Here is a 21658-nt window from a genome sequence, read left to right on the forward strand (position 1 = left end):
TTGTGCCCCATAAAGGACAGGACGTCTTTTCTTCCCTCTTCTCACTCATGGAGGTGAGCTGCACACTTTCATCTCATCATCACATCAGTGGTGTCAGGCTCTATTTAGGGTCCGGATGTTCATCACTAGGTTCTACTAAGGCCTTTACCAAACCAGCATCTCCCTGGCCTCAGGGAGATGGCGTGGGGGTGTGCTGGTCCCGGGGCTCCTGCTGCCCCAAGGGCCTTGGGCTCGAGGGAGAGCACGTGGGAGGGTGCTGGCGGGCGCAGCGGGAGAAGAGAGGGGTGAGGCCCACCCAGATCTGAGTCGATAGCTCCTCCTCCTCTCACCTCTTCTCTCTGCGACTCGGGTGACTGAAGACTGAAAACATTGGCAAGAAGGTCGAACACTGCCACCTCGGATATCCCTCCAAACTTCACCAAAGATGGATTCTCTTAGCTGCCTGCACTGTGTGATGGTCGGTCACTGGCACATGGACCCCTCTCCCCCCACCCTCCAGATGTGGAAACAAGCTAGGTTGGCTTGTCTGCATTGGAGAGGGGCAGCCAGGCCTTAGCAGGGAACAGAAGGTCCAGGGGTGCCTGGCTAGGCTGGGGTATGGAGGGTGAGGAAGGAGGCGGTGTTGGAGAACATTCTAGAAGAGACCTCAGAGCTACTAGATGAGGATCTACACTGGCCGGGAGACCTCCCCTGGGGATGCGGGAGCCAGGTGCCCTCCCTGCGATGGAGCCCTGCCTTGGTCTGCCCACAAGACGCTCCTGCCCAGCCTTGAGGGGCAATTGATGCTGGGCTGAGCTCAGAGAGATCCTGGCACTCTGGCTGCTGGAGCCACCTGGGAAGGGGTGGGGCAGATTTGGGGGCTCAGCCCTCTGAGGGTCCTCCAGGGCACAGGGGCTTAGCAACAGGAGCCCCAGACTCTTCAGGCCATCCTCTGCCCCCAGCACCAGCTTTCAGGCACCAGAGACCCTCCGTCAGAAACCTGGGGGTGAAGGTGGGGGAACCAGGAGAACTCAGTGGGTTGGGTGATGGGAGGAGACACTAGGGATGCGAGAGCAGGGCTTGGTTTGAATCAGGACCACATCTTCCGTCCCTGGAAGGCAAGAACTGGGCCACAGTGGTGGGGAGAGTCTCAGGAACCAAGCCTAGTCTCTGTGACCCAGGTCCTCATACAGATGCCATCTCCTACTCAGAAGTGTCCCCCCACTGCCTGCCTGATTGGCCGCTGCTTTGCAGATGACCTCCCACACACCCTCCCAGACCGCACTGGTCCATGGTCAGTCCTGGTGGCATCCAGGTAGGGCCTTTGTCAGAACAGGGAAATGGAAACCGAAGCTGTCCACGAAGGTGTGACATCTGGGTGGGGAAGTTCATGGGTGGCATGAGTGGCCCAAGTTCAGGAAAGGGTGAGGCCCAGCTCCGCTGACACAACAGCTTCCAGGCGCTCTGATGATATATAAGGCTCCTGCCGCTTGAACACCTTCAAGGAGGAGGCCACAGGCTGTGACTGAGCATAGAATCAGAGGACTCGGAGCCAGGGACGGTAAAGAAGTTGATTCATGGGGCCCAGCAGAGCGGGGCCGGATACCATACAACAGGGGACCCAGGATGGGGGCAGAGTGGCACTGAGAGGCCATGTCCAGTCAGACTCCAGGCGGAGGATTGGGTCATCATCGGGGCTCTGAGCACCCTGCACTGCTCCTGCGGGGAGACCCTGACTTCCCCAGGAGCCCCCAGCGGAGGTCAGAGAGGGAGGTCTAGTGGCTTCAGCAGAGATGTGGGGTGCAGGAGGAAGGGGTGTGGCAGGGAGGGGAGCCCTGGGCAGTCCCAGAGGAGCCCCGTGTCTTGTGACTTCTCCCACCTTTGTCCTCAGACACCTGATGGACAGATACACCTTCATTGAGAACTTCAACAATCAAGGATGCCCTTTCAAGACCTACCTGTGCTACGAGGTGGAGAGGCTGGATGGGGACACTGTGATCCCTCTGGATGAGTACAAGAGATTTGTGTGCAACAAGGTGACCCACCCAGCCTGCCCGCAGCAGGCGGGCCCTCCCCGTGGTGGGACACCCAGGGTAGAAGGTTGTCAGTGGCACACGGGGTGTCCCACAAGCTCTCTGCCAGGAATCAGGTGGGGACCCTTTTTGTGTGATTGACAGCTTTGAGCCACATTTCAGAAGCCAGTCACAGCCACCCAGCGCCTGGCACCTCCAGTCCAGTGTCTTGGTTACTCCTCTCCTGCTCCGCCTCTGGGGAGGAGTTGGGATGGAGGGCGATGCAAGTGGACAAGGGGCTGGGTTCTTCCCTGGGCTCTGCCCAGGGCAGGCTCTTGCCAGAGAGCCCGATCCTCTCTCAATCACCACAGGCTTGGGCGGCCGGGCGAGACATCCGCCCACTGCTTGAGAGATTCTGGCAAAGGTACTGATCGCCACAGCCCCGCCGATGCCAGCTGTATGTAGTCCAGGGCTGCGCTGGGCCCAGCACAGGGCGATGCCCAGAGCAGAAGCTTGTAGAAGTTTGGGCACACACGTGGGTTTAGTGGGGTAGGGTGGTGGAGGAGCTGGAGAGCAGAGTGAATCCCTCCAGGGAGGAAATGCCCACTTCCATGGCAAGAGGCCAGTGTCGGAGCTCCCCTGGCCTCCTCCCTCCCGGCACGGCTGGACTATGCCCTATCACGGGCACAAGATAAGACGGACTCCAGCAAACTCAGAAATCAAGATGAATCATGCTTAAACTCACTAGTTTAAAAATCAAAATTAACGCAATTCTGTGATGCAGGAAACAGCAACATCTGCCTGAAGACTGATCAGTGTCAGAGCTTTGCAGAGCCATAGGGATACAGTGTCTCTCAAGGGGTTTGGCATTCCTTTGATCGTGTAAATCCTGCACTGAAATAGCATTTCACTGTGTGCTGAGGCTTGCCCCCACTCTAACTTCGTGCTGGGGGCCAGCGCCTCACCCGCCTTCCTTCCATGGTCGTTCCCTCCGTGCTAGCCCGTACACAGCAAAGGACAGGACGCGTGTCTTCCTCTTTTTCGTAGGGTCCTGATCAACCACACGGACCCCACCATGCGGAGTTCTACTTCCTGGAACAGATCCGTTCTAGGAATCTGGACCAGAATCAGCGCTACAGGCTCACCTGTTTCATCTCCTGGAGTCCCTGTCACTCTTGTGCCCACAACCTGACTACGTTCCTGAAGGAGAACCGCCACATAAGCCTGCGCATCTTTGCCTCCCGCCTCTATACCAGCAACCGTTTTGGGGACTATCAGAAAGGCCTGTGCGAACTGCAAGAGGCTGGGGCCCAAATCACCATCATGACCTCTCAGGGTCGGCAGGGGTCTCCTGGGGGTGGGGCAGTGGCAGGGAGAGACCTGTGGGAAGTTGCCAGAAAGAGGTGGGCAGGGTGGGAATCCCTGGTACAGAGGCCTTTGTGTGCTGCCTGAGAAGGGAGGCTAGACTCTGGAAAGCGCCTGTGGGAAGAGAGAGTTCAGAGGGGCAGAGGTGGTTCAGGAGGGGCCGGTGGGTGGGTGAATGTGTGTGGACTAGCGGGTTTCCAGAAAGAAGGAGAACGGGCTGGCTCAGATTCCAGTAGCAAGAAAGAATCTGAGGGCTTGCTTCAGCTGCACGTATGCAAACGCTGGAACGATGCAGAGAAGATTAGCATGCCCCCTGGGCAAGGATGACACACAAACTCATGAAGCGTTCCTTATTTTCCTCAGGTGAAAAAAGGAACATGCTGACTCAGTTCTAGAACCTATTATACAGAGCTAAGTAAGTCAGAAAGAGAAAGACAAATATCATACATTAATGCATATATATGGAATCTGGAAAGATGGTACTGATGAACCCGTTCGCACAGCAGCAAAGGAGACGCAGACATAAAGGACAGAATTTTGGACACAGAGGAGAAAGAAGAGGGTGGGATGATTTGACAGAGTAGCACTGAAACACGTACATTACCATATGGAAAATAGATAGCCACTGGGAATTTGCTATGTGACGCAAGGGACCCAAAGCCAGGACTCCGTGACAACTGAGGAGGGTGGGGTTGGGGAGGGAGATGGGAGGAAAGGCCCAGAGAGAAGGGACACGTGTGTACCTATGGCTGGTTCATGTTGGTGTGTGGCAGAAACCATCACAACATTGTAAAGCAATTACCCTTCAATTAAAAATAAAACGAAAAAAATTTTTAAAGAAGAAAGAATTTGAGGGGTAAGCTAAGTCCTTGAAAGGAAAAGAGAGAGGAGGCAGCGAAATGATGATGGGGAAGTCCACCCCTAGACTGGAGCTCACCTTTCTCTCCCCGGCTCCATTTCAGACTTTGAGCACTGCTGGGAAACCTTTGTGGACCACCGGGGAAATCCCTTTCAGCCCTGGGAGGGGCTGGAGGCAAAGAGCCAAGAGCTCTGTGAGAAACTGCAGGCCATTCTCAGGGTGAGGTTTCCTCCCGGCTGCTTCCCTGGACCTCCCCCCTCCTCTCCTCTTCTCTCCCTGGGCCTTTATCTATGTCTGGGCCACTCAAGGTCTTCATTGCAGCATGCAGGGGCTTCTCTCTAGTTTGGGGGGGGCGGGGCCACAGGCATCTCTTGTTGCTAAGCAAGGGCTCCAGGGTGGGCTGTGCACTTCTCTGGTTGTGGCGGGCACTTAACTGCCCTGAGGCCCCTCGGATCTTCATTCCCAGACCAGGGGTGGAACCCGTGTCCCCTGCCTTGGAAGGCAGTTTCTTAAACCACCAGGGGAGTCCCTGCCTGGGCCTCTTCCCTCTTTTTAGAGCCTCCTCCGGGGTGATCTGCTCCCTCCTGGGGACACCGGCTCCATCCCTTCTTTCCTTTCCCCAGGGGTCCCTCTACTTTCTCACAGGCTTGTGTCCCTCCCTCCTTCCCCATCTGTGTGACACTCCCCAGACCTCTCTGTGTTTCCTCTTCCAACGTTCTCATTCCCTGCTTCGTCCTAGACTCAGCAAAACTGAAGGATGGACGCCAGCCTCTCTAAAGAACAGGAGACCTCTATTGAACAACAGAACAAAACACCTTCTTTTAAGAAATATAAACATGCCATTTGCTACTGTCTCCAGACTGATCCAAACAGACCAGCAAAAAGCAAATGGCTCAAAAGAAATAGCTTTTTTAAAATAAAAATCTGAGTAGATTTACTTTTCATTCAAACCTATGTTGTGTTTCAAATCTACATCAGTAAGATTCTATTCAATACTATCAGAATAGTTTCCAATTTTTAGATAAATGAATATTGTAATTGATTTTAAATGCAAAGCAATAAAAGGAAATAATAAGAATCTCTCATTTGATTTTTTCCCTTAGTAAATGTATCATGAACTATAAATAGTTTATTAAAAGTTGCAAAGATACAGATGTCTTTTTATTTTGTAGTGGATCTGATTCATGGTGGGGTGGAGGTATAGTGGTCACACCAGTGCCTGCTGGTATGAGTAAAAATCAGCTAAACCTTGTAGGAGGGAAACCTAGGATTCAAAAACCTGCAGCCCTCAACAACCTATCACACTGCTAATACTACTGGTTTTGAAATGACAGACCATGCGATAAGAGAAGAGAAAGAATGAGTCTCAATATTGAAAGGGAACTTTCAAATCTCCAGCTAGATAACTCCAGGAATTACCCCAGTCCCCACACTACTGCCCTGGAGAGGAAGCCAGAGGGAGGGGCTGTTGTGCACAGAGGATGAACTGGCCCCTGCACAGTACATGGACCCAAGCAGGACTGGTCTCAGGCACTAGATTTCTCTCCTGCCATTCACTCCGTGGGGACTGAATGGAGCTGAGCCAGCCTTGCACAAGGCATCCAGACAGCAAAGTCTCCCCAGGTCTCTCCTCTCAGACTTCTGATCCTGTGTCAAGGGCCCCAAATGTGTCTCAACCTCACACAAAGGGGCCCAAACTGTGTCACAACCTCATACAAACATGTGACTCTAAGAAGCTGGGAGCAGAACCATTCGGTGTGAGACCTGAAGCAATAGAAAATGAGGGACAGATGATGATGATGGTTGAGAAGGGAGGAAGGGACTAAATCAGGGAGGGTTGGTGCACGTGAGGGAAGGAAGGACAGGTAGAAGAAGGTATCCTGGGAGGGAGGGGGGAGGGAAGAGGTAAGGAGAGGAGAGGAGCAGGGCTGAGACCCAACAATGGGAAGACAAGGGGCCTAAGGAAATGATGCTGGGATGAAGGAGGGTGGACAGGGTCAGAGCTGTCTGGAAAGGCTGGAAGTACAGCTCATTTCATAAAATAAACCATGTGGGCCAGGTAGATTGGTCCAGGCCTGGCTTGGCGGCTCAGTGATGCTGTCGAGACATGGCCCACTATTGCTGTTCCCTCAGCTCAGCTCTCAGTATTTGCCTCCTCAGGGTCTCGAATGGCTGCCTAACTCCAGACATCACACCTCATTCCAGAGGGGAAGAAAGAAGATAGGACAAACCCCAGAACTTCAGAGCCCATACGTTCTTTTAATGGACACTAGCAGTGTCTTACCGTGAGAGGCGGCTGGTGGGAAAAACTCTGTTGGCGTTTCATTTGACCCAGTTTGGGCCACAGAGGGAACAAGATTGGCTCTTGAGCTCCTCATCTGTAATATACGGAGAATAATAGTGACTGACAACCTAGATAGCATATTAAAAAGCAGAGACATTTCTTTGCCAATAAAGGTCCGTCTAGTCAAGGCTATGGTTTTTCCAGTGGTCATGTATGGATATGAGAGTTGGACTGTGAAGAAAGCTGAGTGCCGAAGAATTGATGCTTTTGAACTGTGGTGTTGGAGAAGACTCTTGAGAGTCCCGTGGACTGCAAGGAGATCCAACTAGTCCATCCTAAAGGAGATCAGTCCTGGATGTTCACTGGAAGGACTGATGCTGAAGCTGAAACTCCAGTACTTTGGCCACCTCATGAGAAGAGTTGACTCATTAGAAAAGACCCTGATGCTGGGAGGGATTGGGGGCAGGAGGAGAAGGGGACGACAGAGGATGAGATGGTTGGATGGTGTCACCGACTGGATGGACATGAGTTTGAGTAAACTCCAGGAGTTGGTGATGGACAGGGAGGCCTGGTGTGCTGCGATTCATGGGGTTGCAGAAAGTCAGACATGACTGAGCGACTGAACTGAACTGAACTGAACTGAGGGCCGTTGGGCAGTTAAACATCAAGTACTTAGGACGATGTTGACATAGTTATTCTTCAACCGATGATGTCACTATTTAAAAAAGGGGGAGAGATCATCCATTTAATAAATCACTCAATCTACAATAAACCATCAGCCCTCCAGCTTGCCCTGGCTCACACCACGTGCAGCCAGGTGCCAGGGAAGACGTGGGTGACAAGTGGCATCTGGGGCCTTGGCAGCAGAGTCTTTACAGCCCAGACCCAGGCCGGGCCTGTTTCCCTCCTCTCAGCGTTGCTGATGGGGCCTCACCTCCTCCCTCCTGGGGGCTCCTTCTCTGACCCCTGGGGGCTCCTCCTGCACTCCTGACCCTGGGCCTGGCCTCTTCCCATGGGTCCCAACCATGTTCTCCACTGATGCCCTCATTTCTGTGTCCCTTCCTCCTCCTTCTGCAGGTGTTTCAGGGGGCCTGCAAGTCCCCAGAGATGCTGGAGTCATGCCCACGGGAGGGAAGATGCACCAAGAGGGGACCCTTTCACTTGTCTTCAACACCCACCTTTGGTTACAAACTCACCATGTCTCCCAGCTTTGACCAAGCCCTTTTCACACCCAAGCTCATCCTGGCTTTACCAAATCTCAGGGAATTACTGCTTAGCAACACTTGGCTATGAAGCAAAGTCCTCTTTCTCTCTTCCCAAGGTCTCACAGGTAGGTCGAGGCCACATTCACACCTGGGTCCCTGCCAATCCCCAGCCAACCCTGAGAGACCTTCCTAAGGGCTGTTATATCAGGATACACACAGGGAGGCTGAAGAAGGCTGCAAGCAAAGCCGGGGTTTGCAGCGCCGGAGTCTGGAGTTGACCTGGTTAGACCCAGAGTGCACGTGGGAGACTTCAGAGCACGGGGGAGGGACTGAGACAGGACCGATCCCTGGGGAGACCTGGGGAGAGGGCGAAGGAGGGGCAGGGCTGAGGCCTGGAGGGGGCCCGGCGTGAGGGGACAAGGCCATTTGTTACCTAGGGAGCTGGAGGGCTGGTCTCTCATCACCCTGGACCCCTGTGAAGACGCGAGGCTCTGTGTGGTGTATTCACATTTAACTGGAGTCCTATGTTTTTGTCAGCTAAATCTGGCTGCTCTTTTTATTTTTGGCTGTGCTGGGTCTCCATTGCTGCTAGGGCTTTTTCTCTAGTTGCACCAAGTGGGGGCTACTCTCTGGTTGCGGCGTGCGGACTTCTCATTACAGTGGCTTTTCTTATTGAGGAGCACAGGCTCTAGGGTGCTTGGGTTTTAGTAGTTGCAGCTCACAGGCACAGTAGTTGTGGCCTCCGGGCTCTGGGCACAGGCTCGGTAGTTGTGGTGTCCACGCTTAGTGGCTCTGCGGCATGAGGGATCTTCCCGGGCTAGAGATCAGTCTTGAGTCTCCTTCACTGGCGGGCGGATTCTTTACCACTGAGCCCCCAGGGAAGCCCTGGCTGCTCTTTTCATGCAGGAGACATTTACAGGAACTCCCATCCTCGTCGAAGCCCTGCTTGGGCTGAGTGGGTCCTGCACCCTTGCTGGGGGTCCTTTGGCTCCAATCTTCCCTCCCATGAGCTCCCTGGAGCACCCCACCCTTCCCCCACGATGGCTGCTGACAGGCTCCAAACAAGATGCCCATTAACAAGGGCATGCTTCCTGCCTGGTTGTGGAATATCAAAAGGGGGAAATCCTTTGAACGTGACACCAAGAGACTCCTTTGAGCTGCACGAGCGTCATTGCACAAGCAACGTTGCAACACTATGGAAGGAAGGATAACTGCTCATTCAGCAACAAATGTTTGCACACCCTTTTTTTTTTCCATTTATTTTTATTAGTTGGAGGCTAATTACTTTACAACATTGCAGTGGTTTTTGTCATACATTGAAATGAATTAACCATGGATTTACATGTATTCCCCATCCCGGTCCCCCCTCCCACCTCCCTCTCCACCCGATCCCTCTGGGTCTTCCCAGTGCACCAGGCCCGAGCACTTGTCTCATGCATCCAACCTGGGCTGGTGATCTGTTTCACCATAGATAATATACATGTTTCAATGCTGTTCTCTTGAAACATCCCACCCTCGCCTTCTCCCAGAGTCCACAAGTCTGTTCTATACATCTGAGTCTCTTTTTCTGTTTTGCATATAGGGTTATCATTACCATCTTTCTGAATTCCATATATATGTGTTAATATACTGTGTTGGTCTTTATCTTTCTGGCTTACGTCACTCTGTATAATGGGCTCCAGTTTCATCCATCTCATTAGAACTGATTCAAATGAATTCTTTTTAATGGCTGAGTAATATTCCATGGTGTATATGTACCACAGCTTCCTCATCCATTCGTCTGCTGATGGGCATCTAGGTTGCTTCCATGTCCTGGCTATTATAAACAGTGCTGCGATGAACATTGGGGTGCACGTGTCTCTTTCAGATCTGGTTTCCTCGGTGTGTATGCCCAGAAGTCGGATTGCTGGGTCATATGGCAGTTCTATCTCCAGCTTTTTAAGAAATCTCCATACTGTTTTCCATAGCGGCTGCACTAATTTGCATTCCCACAAACAGTGTAAGAGGGTTCCCTTTTCTCCACACCCTCTCCAGCATTTATTGCTTGTAGACTTTTGGATAGCAGCCATCCTGACTGGCGTGTAATGGTACCTCATTGTGGTTTTGATTTGCATTTCTCTGATAATGAGTGATGTTGAGCATCTTTTCATGTGTTTTTTTGCCATCTGTATGTCTTCCTTGGAGAAATGTCTGTTTAGTTCTTTGGCCCATTTTTGGATTGGGTCATTTATTTTTCTGGAGTTGAGCTGGAGGAGTTGCTTGTATATTTTTGAGATTAATCCTTTGTCTGTTGCTTCGTTTGCTATTATTTTCTCCCAATCTGAGGGCTGTCTTTTCACTTTGCTTATAGTTTCCTTTGTTGTGCAAAAGCTTTTAAGTTCCATTAGGTCCCATTTGTTTATTTTTGCTTTTATTTCTAAAATTCTGGGATGTGGGTCATAGAGGATCCTGCTGTGATTTATGTCGGAGAGTGTTTTGCCTATGTTCTCCTCTAGGAGTTTTATAGTTTGTGGTCTTACGTTTAGATCTTTAATCCATTTTGAGTTTATTTTTGTGTATGGTGTTAGAAAGTGTTCTAGTTTCATTCTTTTACAGGTGGTTGACCAGTTTTCCCAGCACCACTTGTTAAAGAGGTTGTCTTTTTTCCATTGTATATCCTTGCCTCCTTTGTCGAAGATAAGGTGACCGTAGGTTCGTGGATTTATCTCTGGGCTTTCTATTCTGTTCCATTGATCTATATTTCTGTCTTTGTGCCAGTACCATACTGTCTTGATGACTGTGGCTTTGTAGTATAGTCTGAAGTCAGGCAGGTTGATTCCTCCAGTTCCATTCTTCTTTCTCAAGGTTACTTTGGCTATTTGAGGTTTTTTGTATTTCCATACAAACTGTGAAATTATTTGTTCTAGTTCTGTGAAAAATACCGTTGGTAGTTTGACAGGGATTGCATTGAATCTATAGATTGCTTTGGGTAGTATAGCCATTTTGACAATATTGATTGTTCCAATCCATGAACATGGTATATTTCTCCATCTGTTTGTGTCCTCTTTGATTTCTTTCATCAGTGTTTTATAGTTTTCTATGTATAGGTCTTTTGTTTCTTTAGGCAGATATACTCCTAAGTATTTTATTCTTTTTGTTGCAGTGGTGAATGGTATCGTTTCCTTAATTTCTCTTTCTGTTTTCTCATTGTTAGTGTATAGGAATGCAAGAGATTTCTGTGTGTTAATTTTATATCCTGCAACTTTACTGTATTCGTTGATTAGCTCTAGTAATTTTCTGGTAGAGTCTTTAGGGTTTTCTATGTAGAGGATCATGTCATCTGCAAACAGAGAGAGTTTCACTTCTTCTTTTCCTATCTGGATTCCTTTTACTTCTTTTTCTGCCCTGATTGCTGTGCACACCCTTTTTAAAAAAATGTTACTACTGGAGTATAATTGCTTTTTCAGTGTTACTACTGGAGTATAATTGCTTTATAAATTTTGCTAGTTTCTGCCATGTAACAAAGTGAGTCAGGCATATGTATACCTACATCCCCTTCCTCTTGAGCCTCCGTCTCACCCACCCACTCCCATCCCACCCATCTAGGTTATCACAGAATACAGCGCTGAGCTCCTGTGCTACACAGCGGTTTTCCACCTGCCATCTATCACACACGCAGATGTCATACATGCCACTGTTACTCTCCCAGTTCGCCCCACTCCCCCTTCCCCACTGTGTCCACATGTTCATTCTCTATGACTGCATCTCTATTCCTGTCCTGCAAAGAGGTTCACTTGTATCCTTTTTCTAGATTCCATATATATTTATTAATATATTTGTTTTTCTCTTTCTGACTTACTTAACTCCGTATAACAGACTCTAGGTCCGCTCATATCACTGTAGATTGTACAATTTCTTTCCTTTTTCTGGCTGAGTCATATTCCACTGTACACTGAAGGAAGTGGTGGGGGTTTAAACAGCAGAATATTTGCTCTGAAATGTAAAATGAAAATCTGGACCTTCAGGGCAGGTGGTCTGGCGGGGAGAAACATGGGGGGAGGTTGAGTCCCCCTTTTATAAACATGGGAGCCAAGGGAGATATTCAGGGTTGGCAGAGCGAAAAAGGGAATTAAAGCTGAAGGTGGGGCCGAGTTGAAGGTCTGAGAACAGTGATATCACTTCCAAGGCAGAGAAGAGTGATGGGAAGATGGAGCCGTGTATATTCTCCCCAATCAGAAGTGATGTCAAAAGATGATGGATCAAGACCCAGAAGCGCAAACACATGATGTAACCGTAAGGAATGACGGTGGAAGTTAGAGAGGTGGCAGGCCTGGAGTCGACAAGAATGACGACACAACTTTGCTTTTGGTTTGGTGCTTCCTTGTCATTTTGATTTTGTCATGCTGTGTGTCCTTACATGAATATCTTCTCATTTCATTCGCAGCAGGGACAAGACCTGTAGAAAATGCTTTGTAATAAAATTAATATGAAATGAATAAGACTAAAGCAATATGTAAATTTAATAGAAGTCCATAGAAAAACACAATATTGCTTTTGCCTCTTTTTGAACCTAAAAATCTACCACTTAGGTAAAAATAGTAAAAGAAAGAAGTTAGATTTAGAAAGCATGTGATGGAGGGCAATACAGCCCCAAATCTCATGGGCCCGAAAGCACAGCAGGGGTCCACCCATGAGCCCACGGGGAAGGGAGTTTGCACTTGGAACTGTCCCTCCCCGTGCTCTGGGTGAAACAGGCCATCAGAAAGCCCCAAGGAACCATGGCTGCGATAATCTGGCTCCTGGCCTCTCTCCTGGTCTGCAAGAGGCTCAGGTTAAGAATTTGCAGGTCTTGGGGCTTCCCCGGTGGCTCAGTGGTAAAGAAGCCACCCTCCAATGCAGGGGATATACGTCCGACCCCTGATCTGGGAAGATCCATGTGCTGCAGGACAACCAAGCCTGTGCGCCACAGCTACTGAAGCCCGAACGCCTCCGAGCCCTGCTCCGCAGCAAGAGAAGCCCCCATAATGAGAAGCCAGTGCACCGCCTAGAGAGTAGCCCCTGCGGTCACCCTTGACTCTCCCGCCCCCTCCTCCACGTTCTGCCTTTGGTTTTTGTCTTTGGTGCTGTTGGCCCTTGAGTATGCGCAACCACACATCCTGGGAAGTGACCCCTGGTCCTCACGACACTCTTGTACTGTAAACTAAGGACTTAAACTGAAGCAGAAATACGTGAAAATAAGCAACGCTTACTGCGTGTTGAATGTCCACCACATTCTTGTCCTCATGTCTGAACCAGAGTGAGTGGCTCACTTAAACCTCCGCCCAGCCCAGCAGTGAGGATCAATCCCTTACCTTCACTGCACAGGTGAGGAAACTGATGCTCTTGGGGTCAGAGATCGCAAAGCAGAGCCAGTCTGAACCAGTCAGCACCTCTCATCCACGTGGTCCTTAAACCCTTTGCCTGGGATGATTGAAGAAGGTCTGAAACTAATTGCCAAGATTTTTTTTTAATGTAAAGGTTTACACAATTTTATAAGCAAACTCCTAATCTAGATACAATTAAAAAAAAAAAAAGCTTCCTGGTAGAGGAAGAAGTGGTTATGCAGTTTCCTATCAGGAAACTATTACTTTTCAGAAAGGAAGTCAACTTGTCCTTTAATGTCACAGAGAAAATGTTCCCAGACCTACAATCAAAATCACTTTTGTTACAAAGTGTAAATGCACCCCTAAAACTTTTTTTTTTTGGTTGTGGTTAGAGTTGTTTTTGTTTTTGTTTTTGTTTTTGATGTGGATAATTTTTTTAAAGTCTTTATTAAATTTGTTACAATTTTGCCTCCGTTTTATGTTTTGTTTCTTCAGCCCTGAGGCATGTGGGATCTTAGCTTCCAGACCAGGGACTGAACCTGCACCTCCTGCATTGGAAGGGAAAATCTTAACCACTGGTCCACCAGGAAAGTCTCAATATTTTAAATAAGTTTAATTACATATTCAATACAGATATTCTTTTCTTTGTAAGACTTAAATATGACACTATGTGAACACCAAGCATTCACTTCACTCCCCAGCTTATGATACAGACAGGAAACAGCACATCAGGGCTCTTCCCCACCCCCATCTCCCTTCAACTTTTAAGATTCAGGAAAAATAATCACGCTTGACTTCTAGCTCAGGAGTAAGTCTAGGAACAGTCTCATATTTCTTCTGCCTAATTTTTTTTTTTTCCTGCCCAATATGTTCACAAGAAAGAAGTCAGAATGTAGCCATGATCTCAGGGTATAGATTTCTGGGTTTCAACTCCCAGCAGCTCCTCCTCCTACCTGTGTAACCTCAGCTCTGCCTCAGCAGTAAGTGCAGGGTAGAAAAAGGATTAAAAGGATGAGGACAGACACCGTCCTGGAAACAGAGCAGGCCTCCAGGTCATGAACTGCGATGCGCTTGACACCATACAGCACCCTCAAGTTGGAGTCCTGCTTTTCCTTCATAGCACATCATAAACACGTCCTCAAGTCATAAAGATTCATTATACGTGCATAACAATCAAATATAGAAATGAATGCATTATTACTCAAAAGGCCATATGTTGGTCTATGTCTGGGTATTTCCTGAATGATTTGATACAATCAACCCCTCAGTGGAGTGCATTTAGTTTCCACATTTTCAGTATTGTCAATAAGGCAGTGACACTGAGTTTAAAAATCTCTGGCATTTTGGACAATTGGGGCTAGGAAATTTCCTAAGAGCTGGACACCAAGCTTTTGGTGCATTTAGACACACTTTCCTATGAAAATCTTCTTGGAGCTCCTCTCCCAGCGGGAAAGCATAAGAGGGCCCTGCGGGACCGCTGTCTCCTGGCTCCTCTGCATCTGGGGTTGTCCCTGGTCAGGTGAAGAATAGGGGTCAACCCACAGGCTGAGAGGAGCTCAGCCTCAACCCAGGTCCCAGCCACGATTCTGGAACAAAGTCCCAGTGTTACTGCGATTCCATCGCTCTGAATAAAGGCTAGACCTTACACACCTGGGCTCAGCATTCACCCAGTTAGAGCCCCGTGTCAGCTGGCCACTGCGCCCTAAAAGAGGAGAAGTCCAGGGGGCCCTGTAGGGACAGAGGTGCCTGCGGGGTGGGCAGGGGGAGAAACCCAGTAAACAGGAGGCCAGAGAGTCGATGGGAGATGCCATCACACAGAGAGGTCAGCCCTGGGTCTCCGGGGTGACCATGACCCCAACGACGTATAGCAAAGGATGAGAGGTGGTCACAGGCTGTTGTAGTTTAGTTGCTCAGTCATGTCTGACTCTGCAACACCATGGACTGTAGCCCGCCAGGCTCCTCTGTCCATGGGATTCTCCAGGCAAGAATACTGAAGTGGGTTGCCATGCCCTCCTCCAGGGGATCATCCCAACCCATAGGGTTGCAAAGAGTTGGAAATGATTTAACGACCAAACAACAACAACAATTCTTGTGTATTAAAAAAATACTTTATACAGATAAACCAAATTATGGGCTTCTAATAAAACACTCAAGCACTTATTTTTTATATTTATTTTTATTTATTTATTTACTTGACTGCCTGGTCTTAGTTGCAGTGCACAGGATCTTTAGTTGCAGCACGTGGGGTCTAGTTGAACCCCCGACCCCTTGCATTGGGAGCACAGAGTCTTAGCCACTGGACTATGAGGGAACTCCCTCAAACAACTTATGATCAAGAGAATTAGGAAGAAAATCTCCTCTTCTTCCATTCCCTGTGCCCACCCTACCCAACCCCTCCAGACACAAGATTTGGTACGTCTGAGTGTGCCTGTCCAGACCTTTCTCCATGAACTAAGGACACATGTGCATGTAAACACATCTATAGTGGTGTTCTGCATGCATCTACCATGTTATAATGTTGTTGTTGTTCAGTTGCCCAGTGATGTCCGACTCTTTGCAACGCTATGGACTGCAATATGCCAGGCCTCCCTGTCCCTCACCATCTCTTGGAGTTTGCCCAGGTTTATGTTCATTGCATGAGTGATGTCATCCAGACATCTCATCCTCTGATGTCCTCTTCTCTTTCTGCCCTCAATCTTTCCCAGCACTGGGGACTTTTCAAATGTGTCATCTGTTCACATCAGATGACCAAAATACTGGAGCTTCAGTTTCAGCATCAGTCCATCCAGTAGATAATCCCTTAAGATCGACTGGTTTGATCTCCTTGCAGTCCAAGGGACTTTCAGGAGTCTTCTCCAGCACCACAGTCCAAAGGCACCAATTCTTTGGTGTTCTGCCTTCTTTAGGGTCCAGCTGTCACACCCGTACATGACCACTGGGAAGACCATAGCCTTGACTACACGGACCTTTGTCAGCAGAGTAATGTCTCTGCTTTTCAGCACACTGTCTAGATTTGTCATAGCTTTCCTTCCAAGAAGCAAATAGTCTTCTGATTTCATGGCTGCAGCCACTGTCTGCAGTGATTTTTGGAGCCCAAGAAAAAAATTTCTCACTATTTCCACATTTTCCCCTTCTATTTGCCATGAAGTAATGGAGCCAGATGCCATGATCTTAGCTTTTTTAATGTTTAGTCTTAAGCAGGCTCCTTGACTCTCCTCCTTCACCCTCAACAAGAGGCTCTTTAGTTCCTCTTCACTTTCTGCCATTAGAGTGGTGTCATCCACATATCTGAGGCTGTTGATGTTTTCTCCTGCCTGTCTTGATTCTTGCTTGTAACTCATCCAGCCTGGTATTTCTCATGACGTGCTCTGTAGATGAAACAAAGGAGACAGCAGACAGCCCTGTCATGCTCCTTTCTCAGTCTTGAACCAATCAGTATGTGGTGGATTGTGCTAAAACACCATGCATTATTTCTGAAATGTGGGATTGTAAGGAAATTTCTAATCACGGTACAGTTTCCCCAAATAAATGCCCTAGGTAGATCATAAAAGAAAAGTCCAGCCGCCTCGGGGGCCCCCTCTGTCCCATCTTACTCCCTTTCCTTGTCTCCCCGAGGATAACCACTCTCCTGATTTCTAACACAGTTAGATCATCTTTTTTTGCTGTTTGTTTTTGTTCCAAACTAGTTTAAGAGTTCCACTTTCACTCCTCAATAGATTTTATGTATTTCCCATATGCTTCTTCACTCATTATTTCATCTAGTTCTGAAGGGTCATTGAGCCTCATCTTGATCAGCCAACCATTTCATACCAAGATCTGTTGACAAGTCCTGGATTTTCTGCTAGAGTTTCATTCATTTCAGTTACTTCTCCTGCAAGAGGAGAACAGAGTTCACTACAGCTTTCACGCTTGTCAAAGCACCGAATTCCTCTTGTTTGTCCAATTCCAATTTGGTCTCAACTTCAAGCAGACTACAGTAAAAAACAAAAAACCCTTCTCTCAAAGCTTCCTGTGCAAAATTGCTGATTCCCCCTGTTCCAATACCGTTTTCAGTTGTTACCCATTCATGCTTGTCTATGAATGTACACCCCCAACAGCAGAGAGGGGCCTCATGGCGGCGCCCGTCGCTGCCAGGGCCTCGGTGGGCTGGGCGCGTTGGGTGCAGATGACGCTAAGGCTGCAGACCCCGGCCTGTAAGCTCCGCGCCGCTCACAGCGCCATCTGTTGGTGTTATTCAGTCGCTAAGTCACGTCCGACCCTTTGCGACCCCCACGGACAGCAGCACACCAGGCTTCCCCTTCCTTCACTATCTGGTTCGTCTTCTTTCTGTGCTTTGTATAAACACACGCCCCCCAGACCTTTGGAGTCTGGCTTCTGTCACTCAATGATGTTTGAGGTTCATCCATTCTGCTTACCATCAGTTCTCATTGCTGGAGAGAATCCCACCAGGTTCTTCATCATCAATGAGGTTGGTGGTCGTTGGCTAGGGGCACAGTGACTGTGGCAGAGCTTAAGAGACCACGAGGAGCCCGAGGGGAACAGAGAATGCCTGAGCCCAGAAAGAACTGTGTTCTTTCCCCACCCTAAACATTGTTCATGTGTCTGTACAACCAATCCCATCAACCCTTTCCAATCCTATATGAGGATAAGTTCTCATGTTGGTTCTAATTTGTACTTTCCTGAGGTTACTGAAGCAAACTTGAGTCCACGAACCCACCCTCAGTGAAGCCAATCTACTGACACCAGGTTGTGTTGAAGGAAAGAGCAGTGCTTATTGCAGATGCCAAGCAAGGAGCCCATACAGCCCATGCTCAAAACACTCCAACTCTCCGATGACCTTCAAAGAAAAATTTTTCAGAGACAGGGTGAGGGAGGGGGTCATGAAGTGCGTGATCAGCTCGTGGACATTCTTCTGAATGTGAGGTAACTGGGAATCAGCATCATCGACCTTCTGGTTCCAGTTGATCTGGGGTCTACGTGCTCGTGGGCAACATACAGTTAAGTTCTTTCACTTGCTAGGGGTTTCAGTATCTGCAAAACAGCTCAGAGGACATGGCTCAGAATATTATCCATAGCCCTTGGGGGGACTCTAAATGCCCTTGATTTTGTTTGATGGTTAAACTATTATATTATTTGTCTTGCTTGACTGTTGTCCTTTGTTTCTGCATTTTCTCACTTCTCCAATTAAATTCATTCTTTGGAACTCAGGGAAGACCTAGGAGGCTAAAGATTTTCTACAGACAAGAAAGAAGTGGGTGGGAAACACTGGGAGGGAGCTGGGGGATCCTGCTTGGTTACACTAAGGACAAGATGAAAATGATGTGTTTGTTTACTCTCTTGAAGGGAAATCCTATCCCTCTCACTCTCTTTCTTCCTGTAAAATTTGACCAGCCTGCTACTGGCTTTCGTATTACAGATGAAGTTCCATGGACTTGCTCAAAAATATTTGCTGATCTTCATAAACACAGAACAATGTAAGACAGAGATGAGTGTCCCCTCACCCCACAGCGGTTATGAGAGACCTTGCTGTGTCATAGAAGTAGTTCAAAGCACCAGTTCAGTGACTCTGAACATCAGATGAAATCTTATATTCACAGAGCATCAGTGTTGATTTCGGGGCTGTTGGACTCTTGTGTGAATGCTGGTAGCTACTACCAAGTAGAATAGGGTAATATTGGGAGTAGCTGGAGTCAGCTGCCTGGGTTCCAATCCCGTCTCCACCACCTGCTGGATTATAACACTTGACAAGTTACTTGCTTCCCTGCTAGCTCAGCTGGTAAAGAATCGGCCTGCAATGCAGGAGATTCCTGGGTCAGGAAGATCTGCTGGAGAAGGGTCCCCTCTGTGCTTCAGTCCTGTATTGTAGACTGGAGACAGTAATAGAACTTCCTCATAGGTGGCTGTGAGGTATTATGAAGAGTGCCTGACCCATTGTAAGCAGTATACATGTGTTTGCTCTTATCCATTACAAGAAACCTGTCTCCAAAAACAGAGCATTAAACATTGTCACAAAAATGTTGTGTAAGACCCATGCACTGAGAGCATCTCTAAGAGAAGGTGTGTGTGTGTGTCTGACTCTTTGCAGCCCCTTGGATTGTAGCCTGACAGGCTCCTCTGTCTGTGGAATTTTCCAGGCAATAGTACTGAAGCAGGTTGCCATTTCCTACTCCGGGATATCCTCCTGACCCAGGGATCGAACCAAATCTCTTGTGTCTCCTACATTGGCAAGCAGATTCTTTACCGCTAGCACCACCTGAGATGCCCCAAGAGAAATTCAGTGAAAGTTGCTCAGTCATGTCTGACTCTTTGCGATCCCATGGACTATATGGTTCATGGAATTCTCCAGGCCAGAACACTGGAGTGGGGAGTCTTTCCCTTCTCCAGGGGATCTTCCCAACCCCGGGGTCAAACCCAGGTCTCCCTCATTGCAGGTGGATTCTTTACTGTCTGAACCACCAGGGAAGCCCCAGAAGGGAAAGGAGACCTGAATACATAGAGAGAGGTACCATGTTTGTGGATGGGAGGGTTCACTATTGTTCACTGGTGTCGATCCTGTAGGTTCCATGCAATCCCAATCCTGCCCCCTTGTGGTAGCTTTGCAATGTGTGGGCTTGGCCAGGCCAAATGACATCTCCCAGAGTTCCATTCCCAGTAGTTTTGGCCCAGGCCCTGAGAGGACTATCCTGGCTGGTTTCGAGGGAGGACGTGAAGTAGCACCTTTTCTAGGTGCTCTCGTGTTGATGCGCTGACCAGACTCAGCATGCTGGTGTGAAGCAGCAACTGTGCCTGCGGCTGCCGGGACTTTCCCACATCCCCCTTGTCGCATCTTTATCTCGCTGAAGAAGGGCCCCAGCAGGACACCCAGACCACTAAAGTCAGAGGCAAGAATGACTGTAGGGGTCTCTGTTCACCCTCGAGTGCTCCACAGCTCATACTGAGGGTCCCCGCTTGTTCTCATTCACCCACACTTGCATCCATCTTCCCTTGCCAGCTGCTTTCTTGCAGACTTCAGCATCAGACACGAAGACAGCATCTTACAAAGACTACTTAACCAGCCCCCACAATTCCAGAAAGTGGAAGTTCTGTAGGAAACCCTTATATGTGCCACGTGATCCAGGAGTCCCACCTCTGGGTATACATTGGAAGGAAATGGAATCAGGGTGTCAGAGAGAAGGCTTTGTGAGGCATTCCATGTTCACTGCACCATTGCTCACAACAGCCAGGACAGAAAAACAACCAAAGTGCCCATCAGAGGGTAAGTGGGTAAAGGGGATACTGCGAACACACTCGCACATATCCTGAAATATTATCAGTCATAAAAAGAAGAAGATCCTGCCAGTTGTGACAATGTGGGTGAAACTGGATGATGTTATACTACATGCAATAAGCTAGAGAAAGACAAAACAAAGTATGTTATCATCTATATGTGAAACTTTTTAAAAGTCAGACTCATAGAAACAGACAGTATAATGGTGGTTGCCAGGGGAGGTGGGGGAAATGGGGAGATGCTGGTCATTGGGTACAAATTTTCAGTTATGAGTAAGTTCTGAGGATCTAATGTACAGAATGGTGACTATAGTTAATAATCCTGTATTGGAAACTTGTAATTTGCTAGAAGTAGATCTTAAGAGTTCTCACCATACAAAAGGTGACCCTGGATGTGTAAACTTGAATGTGGTCATCATTTTACAATGATTGTGTGTATCAAATTATGATGTAGTATATTCTAAATACATACAACTGTATTTTGTCAATTATACCTCAATAAAACTGGGAAAAAAGAGAAGTCCTTACATGAAATGTATATATCACAGATTTCTGACTCTTGGTTAAACCTTGACTAATGAATGTATCCCTGAAGTGTTACCCTCCTCCATCAACTATCCAAGAACATTAGTAAAATCTTAATGCCCTTTCTACTTTGTGTGAGATGTATTTGCTTCTCGGGGGATTGATGAAGGCTGAGCCCTGAGTGTCCCTGGTACCAATGAACAGTTGGATATTGATTTCCAGTGGGTTCAAGCTAGGGCATCAGGATCTGAATTAGATCCCTGCTTTCACCTAAACCAGCACGTTGCTAAATAATTCATGTGTTAAAGACATATTTAGAACTCACTGATCATTTAAAACAATAGAGAGCAAATTTGTGGAATATAATTGAACAGTACTTAAGATAAAATTTATCTCATAATATGCATGTATTAGAAAAGAAAAAAATTGATATTTGAAGCTTAAGTGATCAGTTCAAGAAAAGGGAATAGCAAAAGGATTAACATCAAAACCTAGTACACTGAAGCTGACAAAGCTGAAAAATCTCTTCAAAAATGAGAGAAAGCAAAAATAAACTACATTATGAGTAAAATGGAGTCATAGTTATAGACACCATAAAAAGTCTCTGTACCTTTTATAGAAGTATAAAAAGTCAGAAGAGAATACTATGAACACATACCAATAGATCTGAAAAATGAGGCAGAATGAACAACTTTCTAGAAAAAAATGATGGAAATTATGCCAAAAGAAAACGAACACACGAGTTAACCCTAAACCATTTAAAGAAATGCAATTATTAGTTTAAAAGGTCACAAAAGCAATCATATCATGTTACCAGCCCG

At 47.8% G+C, this 21658-nt stretch overlaps 1 protein-coding gene and 1 non-coding gene across 5 annotated transcripts; both read left to right on the forward strand.

The window, feature by feature from the left end:
- Nucleotides 1–1451: 1451 nt before the first annotated feature.
- On the forward strand, nt 1452–5165 carry LOC110129975 (DNA dC->dU-editing enzyme APOBEC-3A-like). Of its 4 annotated transcripts, none has more exons than XM_020881698.2 (5): nt 1452–1540; nt 1871–2015; nt 3039–3327; nt 4319–4434; nt 4955–5165. In XM_020881698.2, the coding sequence occupies exons 2-5, from the start codon at nt 1878–1880 to the stop codon at nt 4967–4969; spliced, it is 558 nt and encodes a 185-aa protein (XP_020737357.2). In that variant the 5' UTR covers nt 1452–1540; nt 1871–1877; the 3' UTR covers nt 4970–5165. The 4 variants fall into 4 exon arrangements, with proteins under 4 accessions (XP_020737357.2, XP_070309442.1, XP_070309444.1 ...); XM_070453341.1 differs by lacking the exon at nt 1452–1540 and adding an exon at nt 1550–1739; XM_070453343.1 differs by lacking the exons at nt 1452–1540; nt 4955–5165 and adding exons at nt 1550–1739; nt 3720–3771 and having other exon boundaries at nt 4319–4358.
- LOC139030760 (U6 spliceosomal RNA) lies at nt 3612–3714 on the forward strand. The gene has a single exon (XR_011483162.1). It is a non-coding gene; the product is annotated as a U6 spliceosomal RNA (small nuclear RNA).
- Nucleotides 5166–21658: the final 16493 nt, after the last annotated feature.

Source organism: Odocoileus virginianus, chromosome 23 (assembly GCF_023699985.2).
Source record: "Odocoileus virginianus isolate 20LAN1187 ecotype Illinois chromosome 23, Ovbor_1.2, whole genome shotgun sequence".
Taxonomy (NCBI): Eukaryota; Metazoa; Chordata; class Mammalia; order Artiodactyla; family Cervidae; genus Odocoileus; species Odocoileus virginianus.

What these genes read in the sequence shown, in the direction of transcription:
- LOC110129975 (XM_070453341.1), top strand. Translation starts at nt 1,633, where the DNA reads ATGTCCAGTCAGACTCCAGGCGGAGGATTGGGTCATCATCGGGGCTCT. An exon ending in AGAGATTTGTGTGCAACAAG is followed by an intron (nt 2,016 to 3,038) that starts GTGACCCACCCA and finishes TCTTTTTCGTAG; the next exon opens with GGTCCTGATCAACCACACGG. An exon ending in CACCATCATGACCTCTCAGG is followed by an intron (nt 3,328 to 4,318) that starts GTCGGCAGGGGT and finishes GCTCCATTTCAG; the next exon opens with ACTTTGAGCACTGCTGGGAA.